Source organism: Mirounga angustirostris, unplaced genomic scaffold (genome assembly GCF_029215605.1).
Source record: "Mirounga angustirostris isolate CCGP_5_RB_7025 unplaced genomic scaffold, mMirAng1.0.hap1 SCAF_4, whole genome shotgun sequence".
In the NCBI taxonomy this organism is placed as follows: Eukaryota; Metazoa; Chordata; class Mammalia; order Carnivora; family Phocidae; genus Mirounga; species Mirounga angustirostris.
The window spans coordinates 137,220,707-137,244,858 of NW_026991712.1; the positions used below are offsets into that span (position 1 = coordinate 137,220,707).

A 24,152-nucleotide genomic window follows, 5' to 3' on the forward strand; every position below is an offset into this window, starting at 1 on the left:
CATTCCTATCTCTCCTTACCACAGGGAAAGCAGCAAATAGAAACATTCACCGCGGAATTCTTCACTTGAAACTTTATGGACATTTCTCTACAACATTTTACTCAATGTAGAATAAGTAGAGCATGTGTAACCTCAGACAATTTGCTTAACCTCTCTGTACCTGGTTTATTCAACTATAAGGAAAAATTAACTGGGGCACCTGGGTGGCTCAGTCAGTTAAGCATCTGCCTTCGACTCAGGTCATGATCCCAGGGTCTAGGGATGGAGCCCCACATCGGGTTCCCTGCTCAGGGGGGGAGTCTGCTTCTCCCTCTCCCTCTGCTGCTCCCCCTGCCTGTGTTCTCTCTCTGTCTGTCAAATAAATAAATAAAATCTTAAAAAAAAAAAGAAAAAATTAACTTTCACCTACCTTAAAGAATTCTTATGAGGATTAAATAAGACACCATAGGTATAGTGTTTAGCAAAATGGCCTGGATTGTAATCATTGCTACAATCAAAAAATTGTAACAATTTTTATGTTTAAGCATTACTGAACAATGTATATAAAGATACATGGTTACAACTTTATATTTTATTATAATTTTAATCATGCATATACACATTTATTTTATATATATATGTTTACACATACTTTCAGTAGGGGTTATCTCTAAGACAAAGAATCAGGGAAGGGGGAGGGTATATTATATTTTCCATTGTATTCTTTTCTGTAATATTTAATTCTTTTCTAACAAGAGCATGGAAAACTTTTATGATAAAAACTTTTATAATAAAAATTAATTTAAGATTAACATAACATAATAAAAAAGAAAAGAAAAAAATTAATTTAAAAACCTTGTTAAATAAAGCAATATATTGGGCGCCTGGGTGGCTCAGTCGTTAAGCGTCTGCCTTCAGCTCAGGTCATGATCCCAGAGTCCTGGGATCGAGTCCCACATCGGGCTCCCTGCTCAGCGGGAAGCCTGCTTCTCCCTCTCCCACTCCCCCTGCTTGTGTTCCTGCTCTCGCTGTCTCTCTCTCTGTCAAATAAATAAATAAAATCTTAAAAAAAAAAGCAATATATATGTAAATATTATATATTATTATAGATATCTATATATTTATATTATTATAAATCTATATAGCTAATATAGCTATATATCTAAATATATCTAGATATATATCTAAATAAATATATTTATATACATCTTTTTATATATGATTTATATATATGATATATATTTAGATAGATGATTAACCTAGAAAAGAAGACAACTGAGCTAAGAGGAGAAACAGGATCCGTTCTCTAATTTTCAAAGGGTGGCCATGTGGACAAAGGATTAGATTTATTTTGTACCTGGAGAGCCAAAAGGCCTAAATAAAAAGAAAGAACTTGGTGCTGATGAGAACAGTCCAAAGGTACAGACTCAGAAGGCAGTGATAGCTCCAACACAGAAGGTGTATGTCATAGGCTACATGGTCATCTTTCTGAGACTTGGTTCAAAAGATTCCCCTTCTGGGGTGCCAGGGTGGCATAGTTGGTTAAGCCTCAGACTCTCTGTTTTAGCTCCAGTCTCGATCTCAGGGTCCTGATCTGAGGGTCGGTAGATGGAGCCCCACAACAGGCTCCATGCTGTGCTCAGCATGGAGTCTGCTTGAGACTTTCTCTCCTTCTGCCTCTGCCCCTCTCCACCCCATACTCTTATACTCTTCTCTTCTCTGTCTAAAATAAATCAATCTTAAAAAAAAAAAAAAAAGATTCCCCTTCAAAGTCTATGAAACCTGGCAGTCTCCAAGCATTTGAACTTTGACAGAGATGTATCCTTAAGCAGCTATCTAGAAACATTCAAACTTTAGGCACACATTAAGTTAGTAAATCAACTTTGCCTTCAACCTACAAAACCCTTAAATGGGCAGGTATTCCTAAGAAAGGATATTAGTGTATATATGCTTATAATATTTCAATGCAGTATGAAGTTATCCAAATAAGTACTTCATAATAATAAAGTCTGATTCAAAATGTAGATGCTGTGTAAATACCACCTAGAATAGCATTTGTTAAGGGTAATTTTTGCTTTCAATCAGATTTATACTAAACAGGAAAGTATATTAGCATTCTTCATTATCCTTACACTTTTAAATCCCATTAAAATCTGGAAACAGATTTTAATTGGACTACTGTTTTATGGCTTATCATTATGAATATGGTAAGTAAAGCCTTATGTTGGAACATGTTAGTGACTCAAGACTAAGAGTTCATTTGTGGATTCTACTTTCATGGTAGGTGAAATGAACGCAAGGTAAATATGGGGTTCCTGAACTAATGACTTGGGATAGCTACAGTGCCATCTGGGAGATGAGAGGATGACCTCTGAATGACAATCTTTTCTAGAGAATAATTCAAGAAGAGAAAGTGAATCAGGGCAGGCAGAGAGCTCTGGAAGACACACATCTGGCTTGGGGGCTACTCTGGAATGTACCACTTGAGAGTCTGTTGACTTAGAAAGTCATTAAACTTCTCTGAACATCTGTCACTCTTTCATCTAAAAACAAGAGGGGAAATCCAAGGAGATAATATTATTTCCATCTCAATAATCAGTTGATATTATACCTACACAGAAAGACAGTTCAGTTCAGTGGAGAAAAATTTAGACCTTAGAGTCAGAAAACCTGAATCTGGCTGTCACTAAGTAGCTATTTTTTTATTAACATATAATGTAATTATTTGTTTCAGGGGTACAGGTCTGTGATTCATCAGTCTACTAAGTAGCTATTTTACCTTCTAAGTCTCCTACCATCTCTCAGAGTAAGTTTCCTCTAATTCTAAGGACACAAACAGCAAAATAAAGGAAAACTGCAAATGTATTCTCATGTTGTTTTAAGTCTCAAACTAAAAGCTCTATTGTAAGAACCACTATTATGATTCTCCCTTTATAAATGGGGAGCAGGCTTAAAATTTTTCTAGGTTTTACAGCTAGTAACAATAGTGCAGATGTTTGATATCAAGTCTCTAGGCACAGACATGCCACTTATTCTGCCTAATAGACTTCTGGGGAAATGAAATAAGGTAAGTGTCCAAGTGTACCACCTATTATAAATAGCTATACAAGTGTAAGATATTGTTAGAACTAAGCTTTAAATCCTCTAGATTTATTTTTAAATCCTCTAGACATATTTTTTCCATTCATAAACATTTCTGTTAGACCAAAGCCCCATGAACCACCTCTCCTATCCAGCATGTCACAGTACAATGAGTTGAATAAATGGGCAGATCACTACTGTTTTTAGAAATGATCCATGAGCTTAATTAAATATCTTAAACAAATGGATACATTTACACTGCACAAGGCCACTCTTTGAGGATCTAAGAAGAAAGAACTATAATTAGACAAGATAGATATAGTTGCACTAGTCAATGAAACTTGCTACCCACGAAGAGAAACCCCACTCTCAGGGCCCAATTGTTCATCCAGACCAAACAAACAGCATCTTCTCAGACTGTTCTCAATTGCAAATATGCATCAAAATAGTCATAAGATACACAGTACTGCCATAACAAAGCCACAACATTCCCCTAACCAGAAAGAGGAATGGGGACGGGAAGAATCCTTGCAACCTCTTCATACAGGGCTAGTTTGATCAAGTTGAAGAATCAACTCCTAGCAATAGTGCTTTAGAGACAACCATATTCTTAATTAAAATGTTTTCCTATTACAACAGTTTATCAATTCACTTCATTTTTCTTCTCTAAACCTATTGAAAAAGTCTGATTTGGTGAAAAAGACAATCCTCAAAAATCCAGGACTCACTATAGGCTGCTGTGTGTTTGAGTTACTGCTCCTGTCATCTAATAGTGTCTCCTTCACTATTATATTCCCCCCCAGTGCTTAGCACACTGCCTGGCATATAATGGACTCAGGAAATAGGTGTTAAAAATATTCTAGGATGTAACATACTTCAAAAACAAATTCCAATTCTTAAAATAAGAATCCCTATGAGAAGTGAAAATATACAAAATTTCATTTCCTGAAAGTGGGGCTCCTCCTCATTCATTGGAAATTGTTCATTCCATATGTACATGTCCACAATGTTCCAGAAAGGATTATGGTGGCATCATTTGGGACGCATAAATCTTTTTCTTTAAGACTTAAAGGAGATCACATCCAGTCAAAAGATGCTTTGGACTTTATCACAGGTTTAGAAAATCATAAATCAAATACCCATGTACAACATCAATACCAAAGCTGTTAGAACCATTGGTCCTTCAGGTAGTTTTAGCTTTAATTTAAAATGGTCCTGAGAGGGGCGCCTGGGTGGCTCAGTCATTAAGCGTCTGCCTTCGGCTCAGGTCATGATCCCAGCGTCATGGGATCAAGCCCCACATTGGGCTCCCTGCTCATTGGGAAGCCTGCTTCTCCCTGCTTGTGTTCCTGCCCTCGCTATCTCTCTCTGTGAAATAAATAAATAAGATCTTTTTAAAAAATAAAATAAAAATAAAATGGTCCTGAGAAAACATTCTACCAACACCTTATTAAACTTCAATAAGAGCTTGTATGGGTAAAATATGTTTTCAGGTCAGGACACTTGAACATCTGTAGATGATATTTTACCCCACTTATGGGATAAGGAAAATAGAAAACAGTAGTCCAGAGAGAGCCATTACACAACTAAAAGAAACAAACATTTATTTGCAAAGTGCAAGAATTAAATTCAGTTTGTTTTCATTACTTCCCAAACAACCCAACATGAATCTTGCCTCTGGAGTCCTCAGTTATCCAGTATATTAAAGTTGTCAATGTAGAACAAACCATTGAGCACTTCGATTACAAATTATCTTTATGTAAATAACCCTCTGGTCCTGGTTCCTTGAAAAGCTGAGGAAACAGCTATAATAATACCCCTGGTCCAACATACATATATTAAATGACTGTTTTGCTATAGAAATTGGTAAAAGAGCATTTCCGACAGAGAGAAATCCACCTTGTTAAAATGCTTTATAAAAAAAAAGGTTGCAAGCCCAGATACAAAGTTTAGAGGCATTTTCATTTTCCTTACATGTAACGTTTATGAAATATTGGTACACTCAATGCAAAAAGATAAAGACAAACAAGATCAAAGCCAATAGCTGATGAAATGAATGTCATTGTACAAATCATAAAAGCTGTGTAAAAGGGCTCTAGATAAAAATTTGCTCAAGGTAAAAATTGCTGAAGAAAGATAACAGCATTAACCCTAGCAGACAGCCAAGTTGAGAAGAGGCACAGCTTTAGAGAATTGCAAATAACATCAGCATTACGAGAATAATAATTGGAATAAATACCGTCCGTCCGCAGGCTGCGAAAACAATCAACGCACTTGCTCCTTCACGTCTCCCCCTCATCCAGCTGGGTAGTGAAAGCAGCTGCCTCTCCCTGCCCTCCTTCCCAGTGGCTCCACGAGCCACCCGCTCCCTTCTCGCGTCCACCCCTTCCCTCCCCTTTCCCCTCCTCTCCCCGCCCCCAGCTGGTGTATTCAGCAGCCTAGCCAGATTAAGAGGCGCTCCTACAGTCACTGGGCCTCAGGACTGATCTAACGTTTCCTAGCTCCTTGAACTAGAGAAATTAGAGATGCGACACCCAGGTGTATTAGATGCCTTCGCTCCATCCCGGCCCCTCCCAGGCCAAGGTTGGGTGGGAGCCTCGGGCTAGTGGAGTGGGCCGCCTCTGGAGGACACGGCGGAGTTCCGCTGGGCGCACCCCGCCACCGGCGCTACCTGAGCTGTCCATGGTGCTGGCGCGGTCCTGAGACTGTTGGGCGGGACTCCGCGCGGCTACCGCCGCCCCGGCGTTCACTCTCTGCTTGCCGCCACCCGCGCCGCTCCCCGCACTTAAGTCCCGGTTACTGTCCACCAGCTGCAAGGATTCATAACCATCGTTGCTGGTCTTTTTCCGGTAGCTCCCGAGGAGACTCATGGGCAAGCCCAGAGAAGAGGGGGAAAATATCAACCTGGGAAACGAAGGAGGAGGTGGAAGGTGGAAAGGGCTAAAGGAGGGGGAAAAAAAAAAAGGAAAAGAAAAAAACCATCAAGTGTCCGACATGACGCAAAGAGGAGGAAGAGGGAACGGCCACCAGAGAGGAGCTTTGCGGGGCGGGCGGCAAAGCCACCGCCCTGGGCAGAGAGCGACTCTGGGCGCCCCGCGGGACCGAGGGAGAAAAAGAGGGCGCGGGCGGGAGGGCGAGCGGGTGCGCGCGTCCTCGGTGCCGCCGCCGCGGAGCCGCCGGCCCTGCGGAGCTTCGGGCCCCGGGCCAGCCACCCTCTGGCTGGGGAGTGCCCGGAAGCAATCCTATAGGTGTCGCCGCGTCGCCCCGCCGTGCAGCAGGGCAGCTCCAAGCGCTGCTGGCCCACGGGGAGGGAAGAAAAGAGAGGGAGTGAGGGAGGGGAGATTCTCAAGGAGGGGGGCTGAGGGCGGTAAACGGGGCGTGGTGGGAGGGGGAGGGGACTACTACGTCCCGGGTAGAGGGTGTTTTCGCGCGTGAGGTAAAGAAGAAAGAGGCTGGGTGTCTCTGCTTGGTAAGCTTTGGGGACGAGGGGGTCTCTTGGTAAAATCCAGACACGCCCATTTTGTATAACTTAGCCTATATTTGCTGGAAGATTCGGCAAGTCAAAGCCACCCCGACGGTTACCGTCCTGGAGGACTGACTTGTAACTTAATTGAACAGAAAAAGAACGCATGTTAAATGCCAGGCTATATGTATGCTAGGAGAGAAAAGAACAGCAGTTTCTTTCAAACCAGAATAGGAATGATCCCTATGTGAGATATCAAAGAGCTGGCTATTCTAACTAGGAGACAGGGTCCATTCCACCTAGCGAGTAGATATGACTGTTTCAGTAACTATTTGTTGAACGAATAACTGGGGGGCGGAGGGGAGCGGGGAAGAGGTCGAATCAGGTGCAATTTCAGTTCTGACATCATTTACCTTGGGACCTGGAGAAAGGACTATACCACTCACTTGGCTTGAGGGGATGGTTAGGAAGACAAGGATTTTCCTTCCATTCTCTAGCCCCTCCTCCTTTTTTCTTTGATAATTTTGAGAAAACAAAGAAAACAGTCACTCATTACCAGAGAATTCATCACGAAGTTAATCAAGCTGAAGGGTCAGAGCCCCTTTCTTGCAGATGCCCCTTTCAAGGCTGTGTACCTAATTTCATATTCATGATTTTGCATTCTTATTCTTAAAGAGAAACCCAACATTATGTATTTCAAGACTTGCAAAACCTGAACATAACTCTAAGTCTCATAAGTCATTTGGCAGAGTTTTATCACCCATCAGCAAGAAAATATGTAAAATTTGCTTAAGCCCATACACAAAGCCAGCTTCGCCTTCTTCTCACCTTTCAAGGCTTTCTCTTGATGTTATTTTGATCACTTAAGGACACAAAAATCAAAACAACAGCATCTAAGAGCGTTGGGTCCCAATCATTTGAGACCCAAAGAGTTTTCAGGAAGCTCTAGCTCTACATAGGTCTATGTAAAATAAATTAATTGTATTGAGAGACATATGCCTTTCAAGGATCACTCAAACACAAATTCTTATAGGAAAAGGATGAATCAGTAGAGGATTAAGAATGCTGTGGATCCCTCCAGTCCCTCTGGGAGGACCTCAATTCCCTGACCAGTTGCTTTCTCAACTGCATTAACTGAAGAAGGTGTTGTCTGATGCAATCACAATTTGCAGTTAATGCTCATTTACAAGAAGATCAAACAACTTGAGTGATAGCAGTTAAAATTGTAATAAAATTTTAAACACAAATTTTATACTTTCAATTTTTCAAATCTGTCAGATTGAGCGATTTTATATACGTGACTGAAGTAATACTCTGTAAAGTCTAGTAAATAAATATTTTCCAATAACATTTTAAATAATCCTTTTCTGCACTTTTCCTTCTCTTTTAATTCATTACTGAGGCACAGGGAGAGTAAATACTTAGTGTCCATCACGTACAAATTCTGGATTTATAATCACTGGATTAAGATAATTTAGAGATGACCATTTTTCAAAAGTGAAAATTATTTTCAAAAAGAGCTCTTTCAGTTATTTTTTGTTCAACTGTTCTCGGAGTTGCAGGCATACTGCGTGAAGGAATTAAGATGAAACATGTGCCTTTGTATTTTTGGATATCTATCTCTCCTATTTGCAAATGTAAAGAAAAACATGAATGGGCTACAGGGACCCTTTAATTTTTTTTTATTTATACTTAACTTAATATAAATAAAGTTAATCAGAATAACTATTAATGACCCTACAAAATTAAGGATATGAAAAATAAAAAAAGGCAGGAAAATGCAATAGCTAGATTAATATACAGCAGTCTAAAAACTAGTTTGGGGCTTAAATTGGAATATGCACCAATTTTGACACTCAAATTGTTTTTATTATCCTAAAGATCAAATTCATAAAAAGTTCACTTATCCATGAGATCTTTCTATTCTATAAAATAGAGCATAATAAAAATACCATCATTATGTAGTTAAAGAATTAAATTAGTACCTAACATATAGAGTAAGTACTTAACAAATATTCACTATTATTACTATTATTGGGCTGGCTTGGGCACAGCTCTATCCTCAGTGCCCGACAGTCCTAGTTCTTCCCATGGGAGTTGCTCAATAAAGGATAAATATTATTTTTTCCAATACTATACTAATGGAAATGTTTCTGTGTGATTCTGAATGAACATCTGTGCTTAAGGAAGGGCACTGGTAAAATCCAAGGTGAACATTTAGAGCTAAACTCTCCTGCATTTCCAAGAGCAAGACTGGAATAATTTACTTTATCTCAAGAATACTACATCACATCTGAAGGGGTATGTGCACCCCAATGTTTATAACAGCAATGTCCACAATAGCCAAACTATGGAAAGAGCCAAGATGTCCATCAACAGATGAATGGATAAAGAAGATGTGGTATAAAAAAATCTTAAAAAAAAAAAAAAATCTTTAAAAAAAAAAAAAAGGGCGCCTGGGTGGCTCAGTTGGTTAAGCGACTGCCTTTGGCTCAGGTCATGATCCTGGAGTGCCTGGATCGAGTCCCACATCAGGTCCCTGCTCGGCGGGGAGTCTGCTTCTCCCTCTGACCTTCCTCCTTCTCATGCTCTCTGTCTCTCATTCTCTCTCTCTCAAATAAATAAATAAATAATCTTAAAAAAAAAAAAAGAAGATGTGGTATACATATACAATTGAATATTATGCAGCCATCAAAAAAATGAAATCTTGCCATCTGCAACGACATGGATGGAACTGGAGGGTATTATGCTAAGCGAAATAAGTCAATCAGAGAAAAACATGTATCATATGATCTCACTGATATGAGGAATTCTTAATCTCAGGAAACAAACTGAGGGTTGCTGGAGTGGTGGGGGGTGGGAGGGTTGGGGCAGCTGGGTGATAGACATTGGGGAGGGTATGTGCTATGGTGAGTGCTGTAAATTGTCTAAGACTGTTGAATCACAGACCTGTACCTCTGAAAGAAATAATACATTATATGTTTAAAAAAAAAAAAAATGAAGATAGCAGGAAGGGAAAAATGAAGGGGGGGAAATCAGAGGGGGGAGACAAACCATGAAAGACTATGGAAAGAAACAAACTGAGGGTTCTAGAAGGGTGGGGGTGGGGGGATGGGTTAGCCTGTTGATGGGTATTAAAGAGGGCATGTATTGAATGGAGCACTGGGTGTTATACGCAAACAATGAATCATGGAACACTACATCAAATACATACATACATACATACATACATACATACATAAATAAATAGGGGGGAAAAGTAAAAAAATTAGAGTCAACTAAATGCTAACAATAAATGTTTCATTAAATAAATTTTGGTATAAAATAGGCAGACAGCGGGATATTATGCAGCCATTAATACTCATGCATGGAAGAACATTTAATGACATGAAAATATGTTTACAATGCCCTAGGTAAAAAAGCAAGCTAAAATACATAGTATGATCCCACTTTTTTTTATTGAGAAATAAAAAAATATGTATAGAAAACTCTGAGAGGCTAGTATAAAGATGTTAACAATGATGGCCTTAAGAGTGATTTTTATTCTTTTCCTTTGTGTATACATATGTTCTAATTTTCCATAATGAACACATTGCTTTTCTAAACAAAACAAAAAAAAGAATACTACATCACAAACAGAGCAGAGCCAAAGGATTAGATGCTCTCTTTGGGGGAGAGTATTCTTTCCCTTTGCCTTTTCTATTGCTGACTTTAGTCACTTTTATTAACTTGGTGAAGGTTATTCACACTGAGGAATGTTCAGGCTCTATTCCTACTCATCCCCTCCACCCCCAAAATACTCTACCATCACAACAGATGTCACACTATTTTGTGGTGGGGGGATTGGAGAAGATGAATATATGCCACGACCCATCTGGGATTATGATCTGTGCTTTTTAATTTCCAGGAACTAAAACATATTGGTTAAAACTGAGGTTCTGGAACCATATTTCCTAGGATTGAACCCTATTTCCACAGACTCTTCTAGCTCTATGACCTTAGGCAAGTTACTTAACTTCTCTGCCTCACTTTTCTCCTTTGTAAAATGAGCATAAAAATAGTACCACTAGAATAAGGCTGTAGTGAGAATTAAATCAGTACCTAACATATAGTAAGTGCTTAACAAATATTATCCGTTACCACTGTTGTTCCATTTTTATGTGGATAAGTAACTTTTTCTAAAAATGTAATTTCCTATCTGTAAATTAGGTTAAAATCTGCCCTGCCTACTTTTAAGAAATTTATTATGATGATATATAATAATATAAAAGCATTATGTATAATGTAGAGTGATTATTCTGCCTTGAGGTTTTAGATATTTTCACGCATCTCTTACATTTTAGACTCCTTGAGAACAAAACTCCATGTTTTGCTCATGTCTGTATCCCTCATGATACCCAAGAGAGCACCTTACACTCATCAGAGATTGAATAAATATCTACTGAATAAATAAATAAAATGTATTAGTATCACCTAGTCTAGTGATTTTTTAAAAACTGTATATTGTGGTCTACTATTAGACTATAAATAAACTTAGCAATTCATGACCATTATTTTAATAAAAATGAAATAGGGCATATGGTAAGATATTGTTTCCTGAACTAGTATTTTGAGTTTGTGAAAGTATGAAAGTATGTATGTTTCTCTTCAATCATGACATAAATGTATTTCTCACTACCAGGTACCAGTTATAAATGTTTGAATGTCTATATATAACAGAACCTCCAGTACTAAGAGGTTCCGAGTTGTGAATGTCCTATACACTGTGACATCTGAACTCACTTGGATACATGACTGGACAACAAAGAGTTCTGGCTAACCAGACAGTAAATGAGAACAGAATTGCTCTGTTCTCTCTGTTGGAAAATGCAAAAATTATTATATATGATCAGGTTTCTAAAATACACTTCTTTGATTTTATGCTTTAATATAAATCAATGAATAGCACTAAAACTTTCTTTGGCCACATGCCTCAGGTACATAATTCAGATTATGTCCTTATTGAATAAAAGTCTGTAGATACAGACAATGCAAAGTGCTCAAACAGGGGACCAAAAGCCATATCTGGCCCCCAAACATGTTTTGTCTGTCCTGTACTTTTTTTTTTAATTGTAAGCTTAAATGCCTCCACAGAAGGTACACAGGCCCCAGCTTGAGTGCCAAGTTCGCCACCACTTTCCCATATGAAATACCCAGGTTGCCCCACTTGTTCCTTGTCAGTCAGCCCTTGTAGGCATTTAAATTTGAGACCTCTAGTGTAGTGGCCAAAACTGGAGGAGTAACAACACCAAGACAGATGCCAAAAGCTGCATCTTTAGGCCACAGTCCGGAAGAAAGAGCAATGGGCTGAAATCCTCTCCTGGCTCTATTTATTAATCAGCAGAGTGGCCTTGATAATCATTCTCTTCTTAGCAGTAAAATTGAAGGTGTTGAATTACAGCATTCTCTCTAGTTCTCAAATTTTCCTGTCCTTCTCAAAACTTTAGTTGTCACTTCCCTCCTTCTCCAAAGGAAGCCCAGAGGGAAAAACGATGACCATTTAAGTATTCCAGTTCTAAGTCCCAGTTAATCAAGGTTTTACTGCAGAACACATACTTAAATGGTGGCAGCGATCAAGAGTTGCATATACAGCAATACACAAGAGACAGGAGGGAATATGCTGGAAAAACTGAGTGAACTGATAATGTTTAGCAGAAGAAAACCTCAACTATTCCTACAATATTTCTTTAGAAATGAGCTTGTCTGTTCCCGGTGCCTGATGGGAGTGTTGGGTCTCCTACAAGACAAGACAAATTTTCCAGGCAGGGTATATTTTTTAAGGTAACTCAATACCCCAAAACCTGTGCCTCCTTGAATTTCTTGAATAAAAACAACTGCCATTAGTTACTTTCCATTTGCCAGGTACCTTACCTACCTTAACTGTCATCTTCCCGACAACCCTGCAAAGGTGTGACCCTTTTTTTGAGGCATACTTGGAGAGGTTAAGACTTGTCCAAGCTCATACAGCTAGCTCTCAGTTAGTATTCAAAATCCCGTCTTTATGGGGCACATAGGTGGGTCAGTTGGTTAAGCATCTGCCTTAGGCTCAGGTCAGGATTTCAGGGTCCCAGAATGGAGAGCATGGTGGGCTCCCTGCTCTGCAGGGAGTCTGCTTCTCCCTCTGCCCCTCCCCCCTACTCCTGCCCCTGCACTCGCACTCTCTCTCTCTCTCCTCTCTCTCAGGCTCATGCATCTCTCTCTAATGAATAAATAAAAATTCTTTTAAAAAAAAAAATTCCATTTTTCTGATTATGCTTTAACCACTGCACCAGCCTGAAAGGGCAATTCTGGTGTCAAAGTGAACACTGGATGACATTTGGGTCATTTCTTAGATCTGACCTAAGTGTGGCCAGCGAAAATAGTTTGGGCACCTTATGGGAATTACCTTTGCTTTACTCCCCACATGGCAGGTTCTCCTCAGTGAAACCTGAAAGTTTTCAATTTATGTGGGTTCCCAATAGGCAATCTTGTTTTGTAATTATCTGGCTTAGAGGACTTTTTATGTTGTACTCCTGAAAATGGATACTTGGCTACTCTTTGGCCTAGTTTTAATCACTAGAAGGAAAAATAATCTTTATATTCATTAAAAGGAAGCCCCTAGCTTTCAAATAAGCTTGGCCCCTGTTGAGTTTGTGCATGTATATGTGTATAAATATGTGTGTATGCAGATTAAAAAGACATTAAGGTGTGGTGGAAAAACCACTAGCTTTGGGGAAAAGATACAACTATGCTGTATTTTTGGACCTGACAGATGCAAGTTTTCTATAATTTGTTTCCCACTCAGAGTCACATTCCCTTTCCATAAAGTTGAAGAGGTACTTGTTCTCCCTCACAGAAAAAATCAAATGAAATAAGATCCATGAAAGCATATAATAAACACTAAAGCCCTACTCAAATGCTTCATTTCATCAAATCTAAGAAATCATCCATTTTGAGTCACAGCATTAAGAAAAATATACCACTGGGCGCCTGGGTGGCTCAGTTGGTTAAGCGACTGCCTTCGGCTCAGGTCATGATCCTGGAGTCCCAGGATCGAGTCCCGCATCGGGCTCCCTGCTCGGCAGGGAGTCTGCTTCTCCCTCTGACCCTCCTCCCTCTCATGCTCTCTGTCTCTCATTCTTTCTCTCTCAAATAAATAAATAAAATCTTAAAAAAAAAAAAGAAGAAAAATATACCACTGATGACCTACACATGACATATTCTCAATTTTAAGATGCTTAAAGACTGCATAAATGTTAATACATTAAAAATTGTTTTAGGAATGATGAAACAAATTTTATTATTATTTGACTATCTGTTAACCTGAGAATAGTATTTGTCTATTTATAATTCAAGTATTTTGAGCAACTCTGGTAGGTAAAGACAACATTCCTCATATTTTACCAGGCCTAGCAGAGTGCCTGCCAAGTAAAAGGTTATCTGCTAATTGAATGAAAATGCAAAAAAAAAAAAAAATGTTTCAGAGGCCATCTTTAGCTTACAGAAAAATTCACCATGGGTTTCTTTAGTAAGCTCACTTAAAATGCTGTGTCATTTGCTAACATTCAACTTACCCTTGACTCTTCAAGGACATGCTCATGGTTTAACAATGTTACACCTACATTACCATTTCAAGAGTAACTCATGGAATCACCTGTCCCTTTCATTTGTCACTTTACAAGCAGCTTCTCAAATGGACAGACTCTGACAAACTACCATAAACTGGCCCTGTGTTCAATTGCTCTCAATCTTGGGAATAACGAACTAAAAATATTCACGTGGTAATTAGTTCCCCAAAGTCAGGTACAAATCTACACAGAAGTGAAAGTTTCCCTAAATCTTAGATATTCCCATGTTTGGCCCTGAGCTCATTATATATGGTTTTATGTTAAAGATCCTCAAAATGTAAGTGCTTATTCTCTGTAACCCCTTTGTGCCTAAAGGTTGAGCCCTAGAAGATGTGGCAGATCATGGTGGTGATGGTGATGAGGAAGACAGTGATCACCTCAGATGCAGGTAGAGTCAATTCTTGGGGTGCTGAGTCTCCAGAGCACCAACCACTGTCACCCACTTGCCCACATCTCACTGAAGGGAAAGAACTAGCATTTCCTGAGCACTAAATTAAGTGCCTGGGTTTTTTGGTTTTTGGTTTTTTGTTTTTTTATCTATTTACCCATTTAAACCTGAAAGGCCTTTTGAGAAGGATTACCATACCCATTTCATAGCTATGGAGACCAGAGCTCTGAATGCAGCTGACTGTCAGTGATCCCTAATATTCCTTTCCAGCTGCTATGCTAACAGAACCCTTGATCTTCAGCTGGGCACATGGCCATATGGCATAACAAATCTATTTCTCAGTCATTTTTCATGTCTTGGACCTGCCACAAGCAGGTTTTCTATAATCTGCTAGGTATGTGCATGAGAGTAAGTTGTGGTATAATAATAATGATTTTGTAATATAAGCATAAATGATATGTGCAATTTTTAGTATGCATCCTTGAAAGGGAGGATGGGTGGTATTCTCTTCTTCCATTCCTCTTCCCTTTCTTCTGGTTGGAATATGAAGCTCCAGCAGGTATCTTGGACCATGAAGTGAACTTGAGGATGGAAGATTTTCACAATGAAGCAACAGAAGGAACCTGATTCCCAGAGAATCATGGCAACCCTGGACTGATTATCTCTACACTTCATGAAGAAACTATTTTGTTTTAAGCCACTGTTATTTTACTTTTTTCTGTTATGTGCATCCAAACCTAATCTTCACTAGAATCCAACTGCAACCTAACCACTGGATTTCAGTTATTTATTTATCCCAACATTTACTGGCAATTACATAAAGTCTATGTGATCATGGACAAATTATATAAATTCTCTATGCCTCAGTTTCCTCATCTGTAAAATACTAGCATCAAACTAATAGAGCGGTGATTAGAATCAAATGACATAAAGTTCATAAAGAGCTTAGCACAGGACCTGGCATATAGTGAGAATTCAATTAATCTTACCTATTTTGTTATTTCTTGTCACTATCTTTCAACCTGACACATAGTTCAGTCTATTGTGCCTATTATGACTCCAAAGCCAGTGATCTCTCCACCTCACTCTGCTATCCAGAGACTGTCTTCTTGGGCTGACCCAGGCCAGAGCTGCAGGGCTCTGCCTATGTCATCAATGAAATCCCTAGAAGAACTGCCCCTTCCTTGGAGTGTAATTCTCTTTCTTTGATCTGCCAACATAATCTCAATGCAGTCTGGAACATTTTAAGCCCTTAAAGTTGATACAGAATTCAGAGCAGGGGCCCCTGGATGGTTGCAGTCAGTTGAGCATCCGACTCTTGATTTCAGCTCAGTTCATGATCTCAGGGTATTGGGATCAAGCCCTGCATCGGGCTCTGTGTTGAGTGTGGAGCCTGTTTGAGATTCTCACTCTGCCCCCTCCCCCCTCCCCAGCTCACACACTCTCTCTAATCACTCTCTTTCTCTAAAAAAATAAATATTTTTTTAAAAAAGAACTTAAAGCAAAGTGTCAGTGTTTATGACACAGTAGTTCTGAGTCTATTTATTTCAGTATGACCAAGTGAGAGAGTCTGATTCTTTCTCCATTTGTGCTAAAAGTAATAAGGAACTTGGGTAATAAGTCAGAGCATCTTTATTTTATTATTCTATCTTTTTACTTTCTATTACAGAAAATTTCAAAACATACACTATGAAAATTATATAATGGATCCCTTTGTACTCATCATTCAGCATCAATTACCAAGTCATGGCCAACCATGTTTTATCTGTATAAATCCCTAACTACCTTTTTAGCAAATTCCACACTTTGTATCATTTCATCAGCAAATATCTCAGAATGCAGCATTTTAATTTTTGGAACATAACATCAGATTTCATATTGGAAAGGGGCAAGGTGCCACTTCACTGTATGCTGAGAAACTAAAGTCATCCACCAGTTCCCTCTCAGGAGACTGTCAGAGGAACCTGCATAACCTTTCTGTTTCCTTTATTTCACAGTGGAAATAACAGATCATCCATTCAGCTTCCTGTCCCCACTCTCACTCACCCTCAGCCCCACAAAACCCACCTCTTCAAGTACTGGTCATAATCTTAGCTAGGCCTTGCTACCTGAGAGATCTGGAAATCAGCATGGAATTACGTTTTTCAGGATAGCAGAAATTTGTGGATTATTAAAGTTGGGAAGAGCTATAAAGGGTAGGCTATCCCTTTCAATTTAAAGATAAGAATATTGAGACAGGGAAGTGAGCAAATTGATTCACTTCTGAGCTTTCTAAAATGCAAATCCAGTTATGTGACTCAGTTACTCAAAGCCATTTGTGGGCTTCCCATTGCCCTCAGTCTAAGGTATTTAACATAACGAACCTTTCCCATTCTAAGAGAACTCTAAGAGAAGCTACTTCCCTCTATTAAATATAATATATATTATATTAAAGATAATAGCTAACATGGGTTAGTATGGTAAATACAGTAGCTAATATTTATTGAGTGCCAACTATGTGATAGGTACCCAAAAAAAAGTATATAATCAGAAATTACAAAAGCATGGGGTGCCTGGGTGGCTCACTTGGTTAAGCGTCTGTCTTCAGCTCAGGTCATGATCCTACGGTCCTGGGATCGAGCCCCGCATCGGGCTCCCTGCTCAGTGGAAGCCTGTTTCTCCCTTCTCCCTCTGTTGCTCTCTCATGCTCGCTCTCTTGCTCTCTCAAATAAATAAATACATAAATAAAATCTTAAAAAAGAAATTACAAAAGCAAAATGCCCAAGTGGTGGTAAATATGTTTTAAACTCATTACTACAAAGATAATTATGGTAGAGCTTTTTTACGACCTTTAAAGCTTTGGATACAAGATTGGAGAGCACAGTAGTATTGGTTTTCTTTTCTTTTTTTTTTTTTAAAGATTTTATTTATTTATTTGAGACAGAGAGAATGAGAGAGAGAGCACATGAGAAGGGGGGAGGGTCAGAGGGAGAAGCAGACTCCCTGCCAAGCAGGGAGCCTGATGCGGGACTCGATCCCGGGACTCCGGGATCATGACCTGAGCCGAAGGCAGTCGCTCAACCGACTGAGCCACCCAGGCGCCCAGTAGTATTGGTTTTCAATTCAAGAAAGATTTACATGTTACTGTGGGGCCAGTTTCCTTACCCTATTCCTTCACAAATTTCAGTGGAAAGCAATTTGGTAGGGGAGAAAATAGCAAACAGCGAATTTAATAAAACTTCAGTCAACACAACTCAATTTTCTCAAATTCTGTCAATGTAGTCGTTAAGAACATGGGCTTTGGTGACAGACAGATCTGGGCTTTCAGCCTGGATGTTTAAACTTAGACAAAATATGTAACTTCTTGGAGCCTTAGTTTCCTGATTTCTAAATTGAGGTATTACCCCACAGAATGGCTGTACTTATTAAATTAACTAGGATAGGTACAGTGTGCACTTATTCTCTTATGAACAAGAGTAACACTCCCTTTTTCTGGGAAATCTTCCTTCTCTGGCGTTGGAATTAGAGCCATGGCCCCGAGGTGGCTATCTGAAGCCAAGCAAAGTCAACATGGCCTTTCCATGGGACTTTTCTTTTTTTCTTTTTTTTTTTTTTAAAGATTGTGTTTATTTATTTGACAGAGAGAGACACAGCGAGAGAGGGAACACAAGCAGGGGGAGTGGGAGAGGGAGAAGCAGGCTTCCCACGGAGCAGAGAGCCCGATACAGGGCTCGATCCCAGGACCCCGGGATCACGACCTGAGCCAAAGGCAGACGCTTAACGACTGAGCCACCCAGGTGCCCCTCCATGGGACTTTTCAATTTAAAACTAGAGGGAATAGGTCCAAGTCCTCCCTTAGAACAAGGATGACAGGCAGGAGTTAGTGGGAGCCACACTTTCTGAAATGTGGAGGGAGATAAGTGATCTGCGAGAACAATGTTGTCAAGGAGAGAGAAGTAAATTAGAGAGAGGAGGAGAGAGACAGACAAGAGACAGAGAGAGAACACAGTGGTTATAGCCTAAGAATTCAGGAGGCCCACATGCACCAAAGGAATCCCACCTAAGACAGTACTTAGCACAGTGCCTGCATCATCTTAGCTCAGTGAGATGAAGTTACTGTTTGCACACATGATTGGATCATCACTCCTCTATTTCCCTGCTACACTTAAAGAGGAAAAATTAAGATGCCTAAATAAAGCTCACGTTAGAAACTTAGTAAAATAATGAACTTCATATTGTCACTTAGAATCCCTACCCATTCAAACCTTCTACACTTTTTGTAGCTATAGCTAACATTTATTCTGTACACCACCTTCTACAGAGAACTTCCATGTAGTGTAGCATTGCCCAGTAGAAACATGATGCAAACCACAAATATGAGTCATGCATGTAACTTTTAAATCTCTAGTAGCCACATTTTTAAAAAACAAGAAACAAGTGAATTAATTTTAATATATTTCATTTACTTCAGTGAGCACAAAATATTTCCATTTCAATATATAGTCTACAGAAAAAAGTAATCAGTAAGTTACTTTTATTTTTTTCATAGTAAGTCTTCAAAATCCAGTGTGTATTTTACACTTACCACACATCTCAATTTAGACGAGTCACATTTCAAGTGCTCAAAGGCCACTGAACACTAGTGGCTACCATATTGGTACAGATATAAATTGTCTCGGTTAATCTCCACAGTAACTCTAAGAAGACTGAATGAAGCTTTTGTAATTATAGATGAGAAACTGAAACTCAAAAAAATTAAGTAATTTGTTCATACTCAACAATGAGACAATAACCCAGGCTTAAACCTTGGGTCTCCAAATTTTATGTTCTTTATCACATTATGCTAACTGTACAGTAAGAACTGATGTTCAGCATGATCCTGAAGTATAGCCAGATCAAATAAATTAATAATGATGTGGCTTCACCCATATAATGAAAGGTTGGGCAGGTGGCTTTTAGGGACAGGTGCTGTATTTATTGATTGATCACTCAAGACATAGAGCCTGCCAATGGGATAGAGGAGATCAAATGGGAACAATCCTAACTTCTCTGTATCTATTGATTCACGAGTATAATGAATCTCTTACTGTCACAAATGGAAGTGTTCCCTCCACTATACCTTCTTTTCTAACTAGCTATTACTCTGTTCACAGAATCAAAATCAGAATCTTTGCAAATAAAACTGTTCCCTGAAACAGTCTGCAATTGCCAGCAATGTAACTTTAACACCTGAACTAGTCCAGCAAAATGGTTTCTTTGAAACAACAGGCAGAAATGGAGAGCAAACAGTCTTGTCTCTTGTCAGTGTCCCACCATTTACAAGAGAGAGACTGCCCTTTCCTAAGCAGTTATAGTTGACAGGTCAAGCTTTCAAGAGAAAAATGGGCATTGCTGATATATCTTAACCAGTACAATTTTCTCTGGATCTTTTCATCACATAAAATGCATTGTTTTTTCTTTGCAGCAGCAGACTATAAATCCTGCAAATTAACAAGAAACTTGCTTTCTAATCAAGATAACTGTGAAAGTATTTAGCATAGTGCCTGGAACACAGCAATTTATTGTTGGTTTCCTATGCATCATAAATTAAACCACATTGTCAAGAAATAGTTAATGCCTGGGAAATACCTACAATATAACATTAAGGGAAATTACCAGAACACAAATCAGATTCTAGATATGAATCACAGTCTTTTTTAAAAATGAAAGTCTGTCTCTATATGTGCATAGACAAAACAATGGAAGGAAATACACCAATATATTAACAATAATTATCTTTTGATAATAGTATTAAGAATGATTTAAAGGATGCTTATTTTTGTATGTTCTGGACAATTGTTTGCCAAAATGGCTGCAATCCAGCCCCCACCTCCCTCCCCCACTCCTTGCCATCCACACCATTTTACAACATTACTTCACATTTCCTTTCACCAAGAAGTAGTTTACTTCCTCACTCCTTCAATCTGAACAACAGAGGGTGTTATGGACTAAATGTTTGTGTCCCCACAAATTCTGTGTTGTAGCCCCAAATCCTAATGTGATGGTATGTGGAGGTGAGGGCTTTAAGAGGTAATTAGGGATAGGTGAGTCATGAGAATGGGGCCCCAGTGAGGACCCAGCAAGAAGGTGGCCTTCTGCAAGCCAGGAAGAGGGCTCTCCCCACCAATCCTATCTTCTCACAGCTTCTAGAACATTGAGAAATAAATGTCTGTTGTTTAGGCCACCCAGCCTATTGGGATGGACTAAGAGGAGATGTAGCATTATACCAGTTCCAAGCCTAGCCTCAACAGGCCTGGTGGACTCCTGCTTGCTCTCTCAGATTCTCCTCTCCTTCCCTGGGAGAATGATCCCAAGCAAGTCTGCCATAGGTTAGAGACTTCATGGAGACGCTGGCCCAGTCATCCCACACATGAGAGCAGTATCTACCAAAGCTTTGACCTAGTAATTTCCCTTAGTGTACAGCCAGCAGAAATAAGTGCACCAAAAGACACACTGAGAATGTTCATAGTAGTACTGTTTGTACTACACCAAAACCAGAAATTACATACATTTCTGCCTGTCAAAATTAAAATGAGGGGTGCCTGGGTGGCTCAGTCGGTTGAGCGACTGCCTTCGGCTCAGGTCATGATCCCGGAGTCCTGGGATCGAGCCCCACATCGGGCTCCCGGCTCGGCGGGGAGCCTGTTTCTCCCTCTGACCTTCCCCCCTCTCATGCTGTTTCTCTCTCGCTCGCTCTCTAATAAATAAATAAATAAAATCTTTAAAAAAAAATTAAAATGAAAAAGTGGTATATTTACTCTCTGGAATACTCTATAGCAATGAAAATGCACTACAGTTACCACACAGAATGGATGGACCTCACAAATACAGCGTTGGGGCAAAAGAAGCTAGAACAAAAGATTATAACTGAATTATTCCATTCACATAAAATTTAAAAACAAGTAAAACTAACCTATAGTGGTAGACCTCAGATTAGTAGGTACTCAGCAGTGGTAGGGGGATGGGTGCTGACCAGAAGAGGGCTCTGGGTTGCTAGTAATCTCTTGTTACTGGATTTGGATGCTAGTTTTACAAGTGTATTAACTTTATAAAAATCCATCAACAGGAACCCTTAGAAGTTGTGTGCACCTTTCCACCTACTTAATTTAAGTTTGCTTAAAAATTCCATATTTTCAGGGCATTAGCACACCCACAAATCAATATGAAGCATCCTGAGGCCAAAGTTTACCATTTTATCTCCTGAGAAGATTCTGAATATGCCTATTTGTGTAACGCTCTTATTTACTTTTGCTTACCGCCAACTTTTTCGCTATAAATTTCTCATGTTAGATTAAGCTTCTTGATCTGGCTTTCCCTTCAACCTTTTAACCCTTTCTTATGAATTCACAGGAAACTAGCCACAAATTTTAGAAAGAAAAAACCGAATCAAAAAAAGCTGAAACTAAGATATTAATCTGAATTATAATATCGAATCCCCTAAGGACTCAGGATGTAATAGCACACCTACCTCTGAGCAATGCAGTGAGGGGTAGAGGCAGTGAGATCCCCAGTAGGCCCCTTCCTGTGGCTCATGCAGCTGGGCAGGTGCCATTCCCCAACCCCAGCAGAAGACAAGAGGTTTTCTCTGGAGAGAGCATCACGAGGTTCCCTGGACAGGGGAACACCGGGCACACATTTTGACATTCTGAATGCTAAGATCTCTACCATTCTTCCCAGCATCTCAGCAGATATACCGGCAACCTCTTAAATTAAATGGCACAGCAAAAGGAGGCAGGTAAATGGGGAAGTGCTTGTTCTTCATTCAATCTATGAAGCTTTAGAATGAGTCTGTTCCCCGAAGACTAAAAAAGATAAGATGAATGAAAGGAAATACACAGCAATCAGGAATAAATAACTACTACTCAAGAGTCATCAGGGAAGTACCTTTAAAGAAGGAGACAGGAGAGGGAGGCCAAAATGAACTACAACAGAATCTCATTATTCCACTGATTCATGGACCTCTAATATAAACTTTTTAATATTCACTTATAAACTCATCACCCCCGCCATGTTTTTAACGTTGCATTCCCTCATTTGCCTGCCATTTTTGAATGGACTTTTAATTTATTTTAAGATTATTTTCCAGCAAATCTACCATCATAAATATTTTAATATATTTTTATAAATACTTGAAGTGCACTAGTTTATCTGGCAAAGTATATGTACATATGTACTTTATAAGTACATATGGTATCTCCAACCTACTCACCCCAACCTTTCATTCACTCTTTCTTTGACTCAGTCATTCACTTACTGATTTATTCATTTTTATATGGGCCAGAAACAATGTTAATAATAATAATTTAGCTTTCAGAACATAATGTTCAGGTGGGCATTAACTCTCACAATGTGACAGTTTCTGTTTTTACCTAAAGAGACAAAACAGCATAGAGAACATAAATTGGGGGTCAAAGAAATCTATGTTGGAATTCTAGATCTACTGCTTACTAGTTGTTCAACCCTTAGATTACTTCATGATTCTGATCTTCAATGACTTCATCAATAAAATGGACATATTAATACCATTAATATTGCTAGTTTTATTTTTTTTTATTTTGGGGGGGCAGAAAACAAGCTTTATTGAGCAATAGCAAAGTGATAGTACGAAACTCCCAAAGAGGGCGCCTGGGTGGCTCAGTTGGTTAAGCGACTGCCTTCGGCTCAGGTCATGATCCTGGAGTCCCTGGATCAGTCCCGCATCGGGCTCCCTGCTCAGCAGGGAGTCTGCTTCTCCCTCTGACCCTCCCCCCTCTCATGTGCTCTCCCTCATTCTCTCTCTCTCAAATAAATAAATAAAATCTTTAAAAATAAAAAAATTAAAAAAAGAAACTCCCAAAGAGGGAGGGGACCCGAGAGGGTTGCCCAATATTGCTAGTTTTTTAAATGAGATAATATATGCTCAGCACTTAGCATAATACCAGCACATAGTAAAAGGTAAGTAAGCAGCAATTTTATTATTTTTTGAGTAATAAATAAATAAGTATAACTTATAAATAAAATATAACTTACTTTCTGTATCTAAGATTTTAAATTATATGCATTACCTCATCTAAGTTATATCAAGACCAACACATTGCTCTCATCACTGCTGTTATGATTTTCTACATTTATCAAACAAGATGAAAGAGACTGTCCATGACTTTTCAATCCTAAGAAGTGATTTCTAGGTGATCAAAAAAAACAAAAACAGATGACCACTTGGAATTCTGCTATTCAAATGGCTAGTGCAGAGTACTAATTAACAAAATGAAAATTAGGCTCTGATTGTATGAGAGAAGAATATACACAGAGTAAGAGTCAGTTTCATTCAGCACATGTTCATTGATCTCCCAAGTTGCTGGGGGTAGGGGATACATTAAATTACTCCATGAATGTATCATTAGCATCAACTTTGTGATAGGCATAGTGCTGGGCCCTGGATCAGATACCTCCCCAGACCTAAAATACAGCACAGAATAAGGTAAATACCATAAAAGGAAGGGGTGGGGAAGCTATGGGGATTTATAGAAGGGAAATGGTTGGGAACACTGGGGGGAGGCAAGGGTTATCTCCTGATCACATCCTATCGCTGTGACTC

General features: G+C 39.2%; 1 protein-coding gene across 4 annotated transcripts in view; it reads right to left on the reverse strand.

Moving 5' to 3' along the window:
- Nucleotides 1-24,152, reverse strand: part of DNAJC6 (DnaJ heat shock protein family (Hsp40) member C6) — a 145,825-nt gene that overhangs the window by 95,949 nt on the left and 25,724 nt on the right. For 2 of the 4 annotated variants that reach the window (XM_045897484.3, XM_064589015.1), the window contains exon 2: nucleotides 5,732-6,000. The exons of the other annotated variants lie outside the window; for them this stretch is intronic. In XM_045897484.3, coding sequence (XP_045753440.1) covers nucleotides 5,732-5,930 — 199 coding nt within the window. In that variant the 5' untranslated portion in view covers nucleotides 5,931-6,000. The remainder of the gene's footprint in view (nucleotides 1-5,731; nucleotides 6,001-24,152) is intronic. 4 annotated transcript variants of the gene reach the window in all.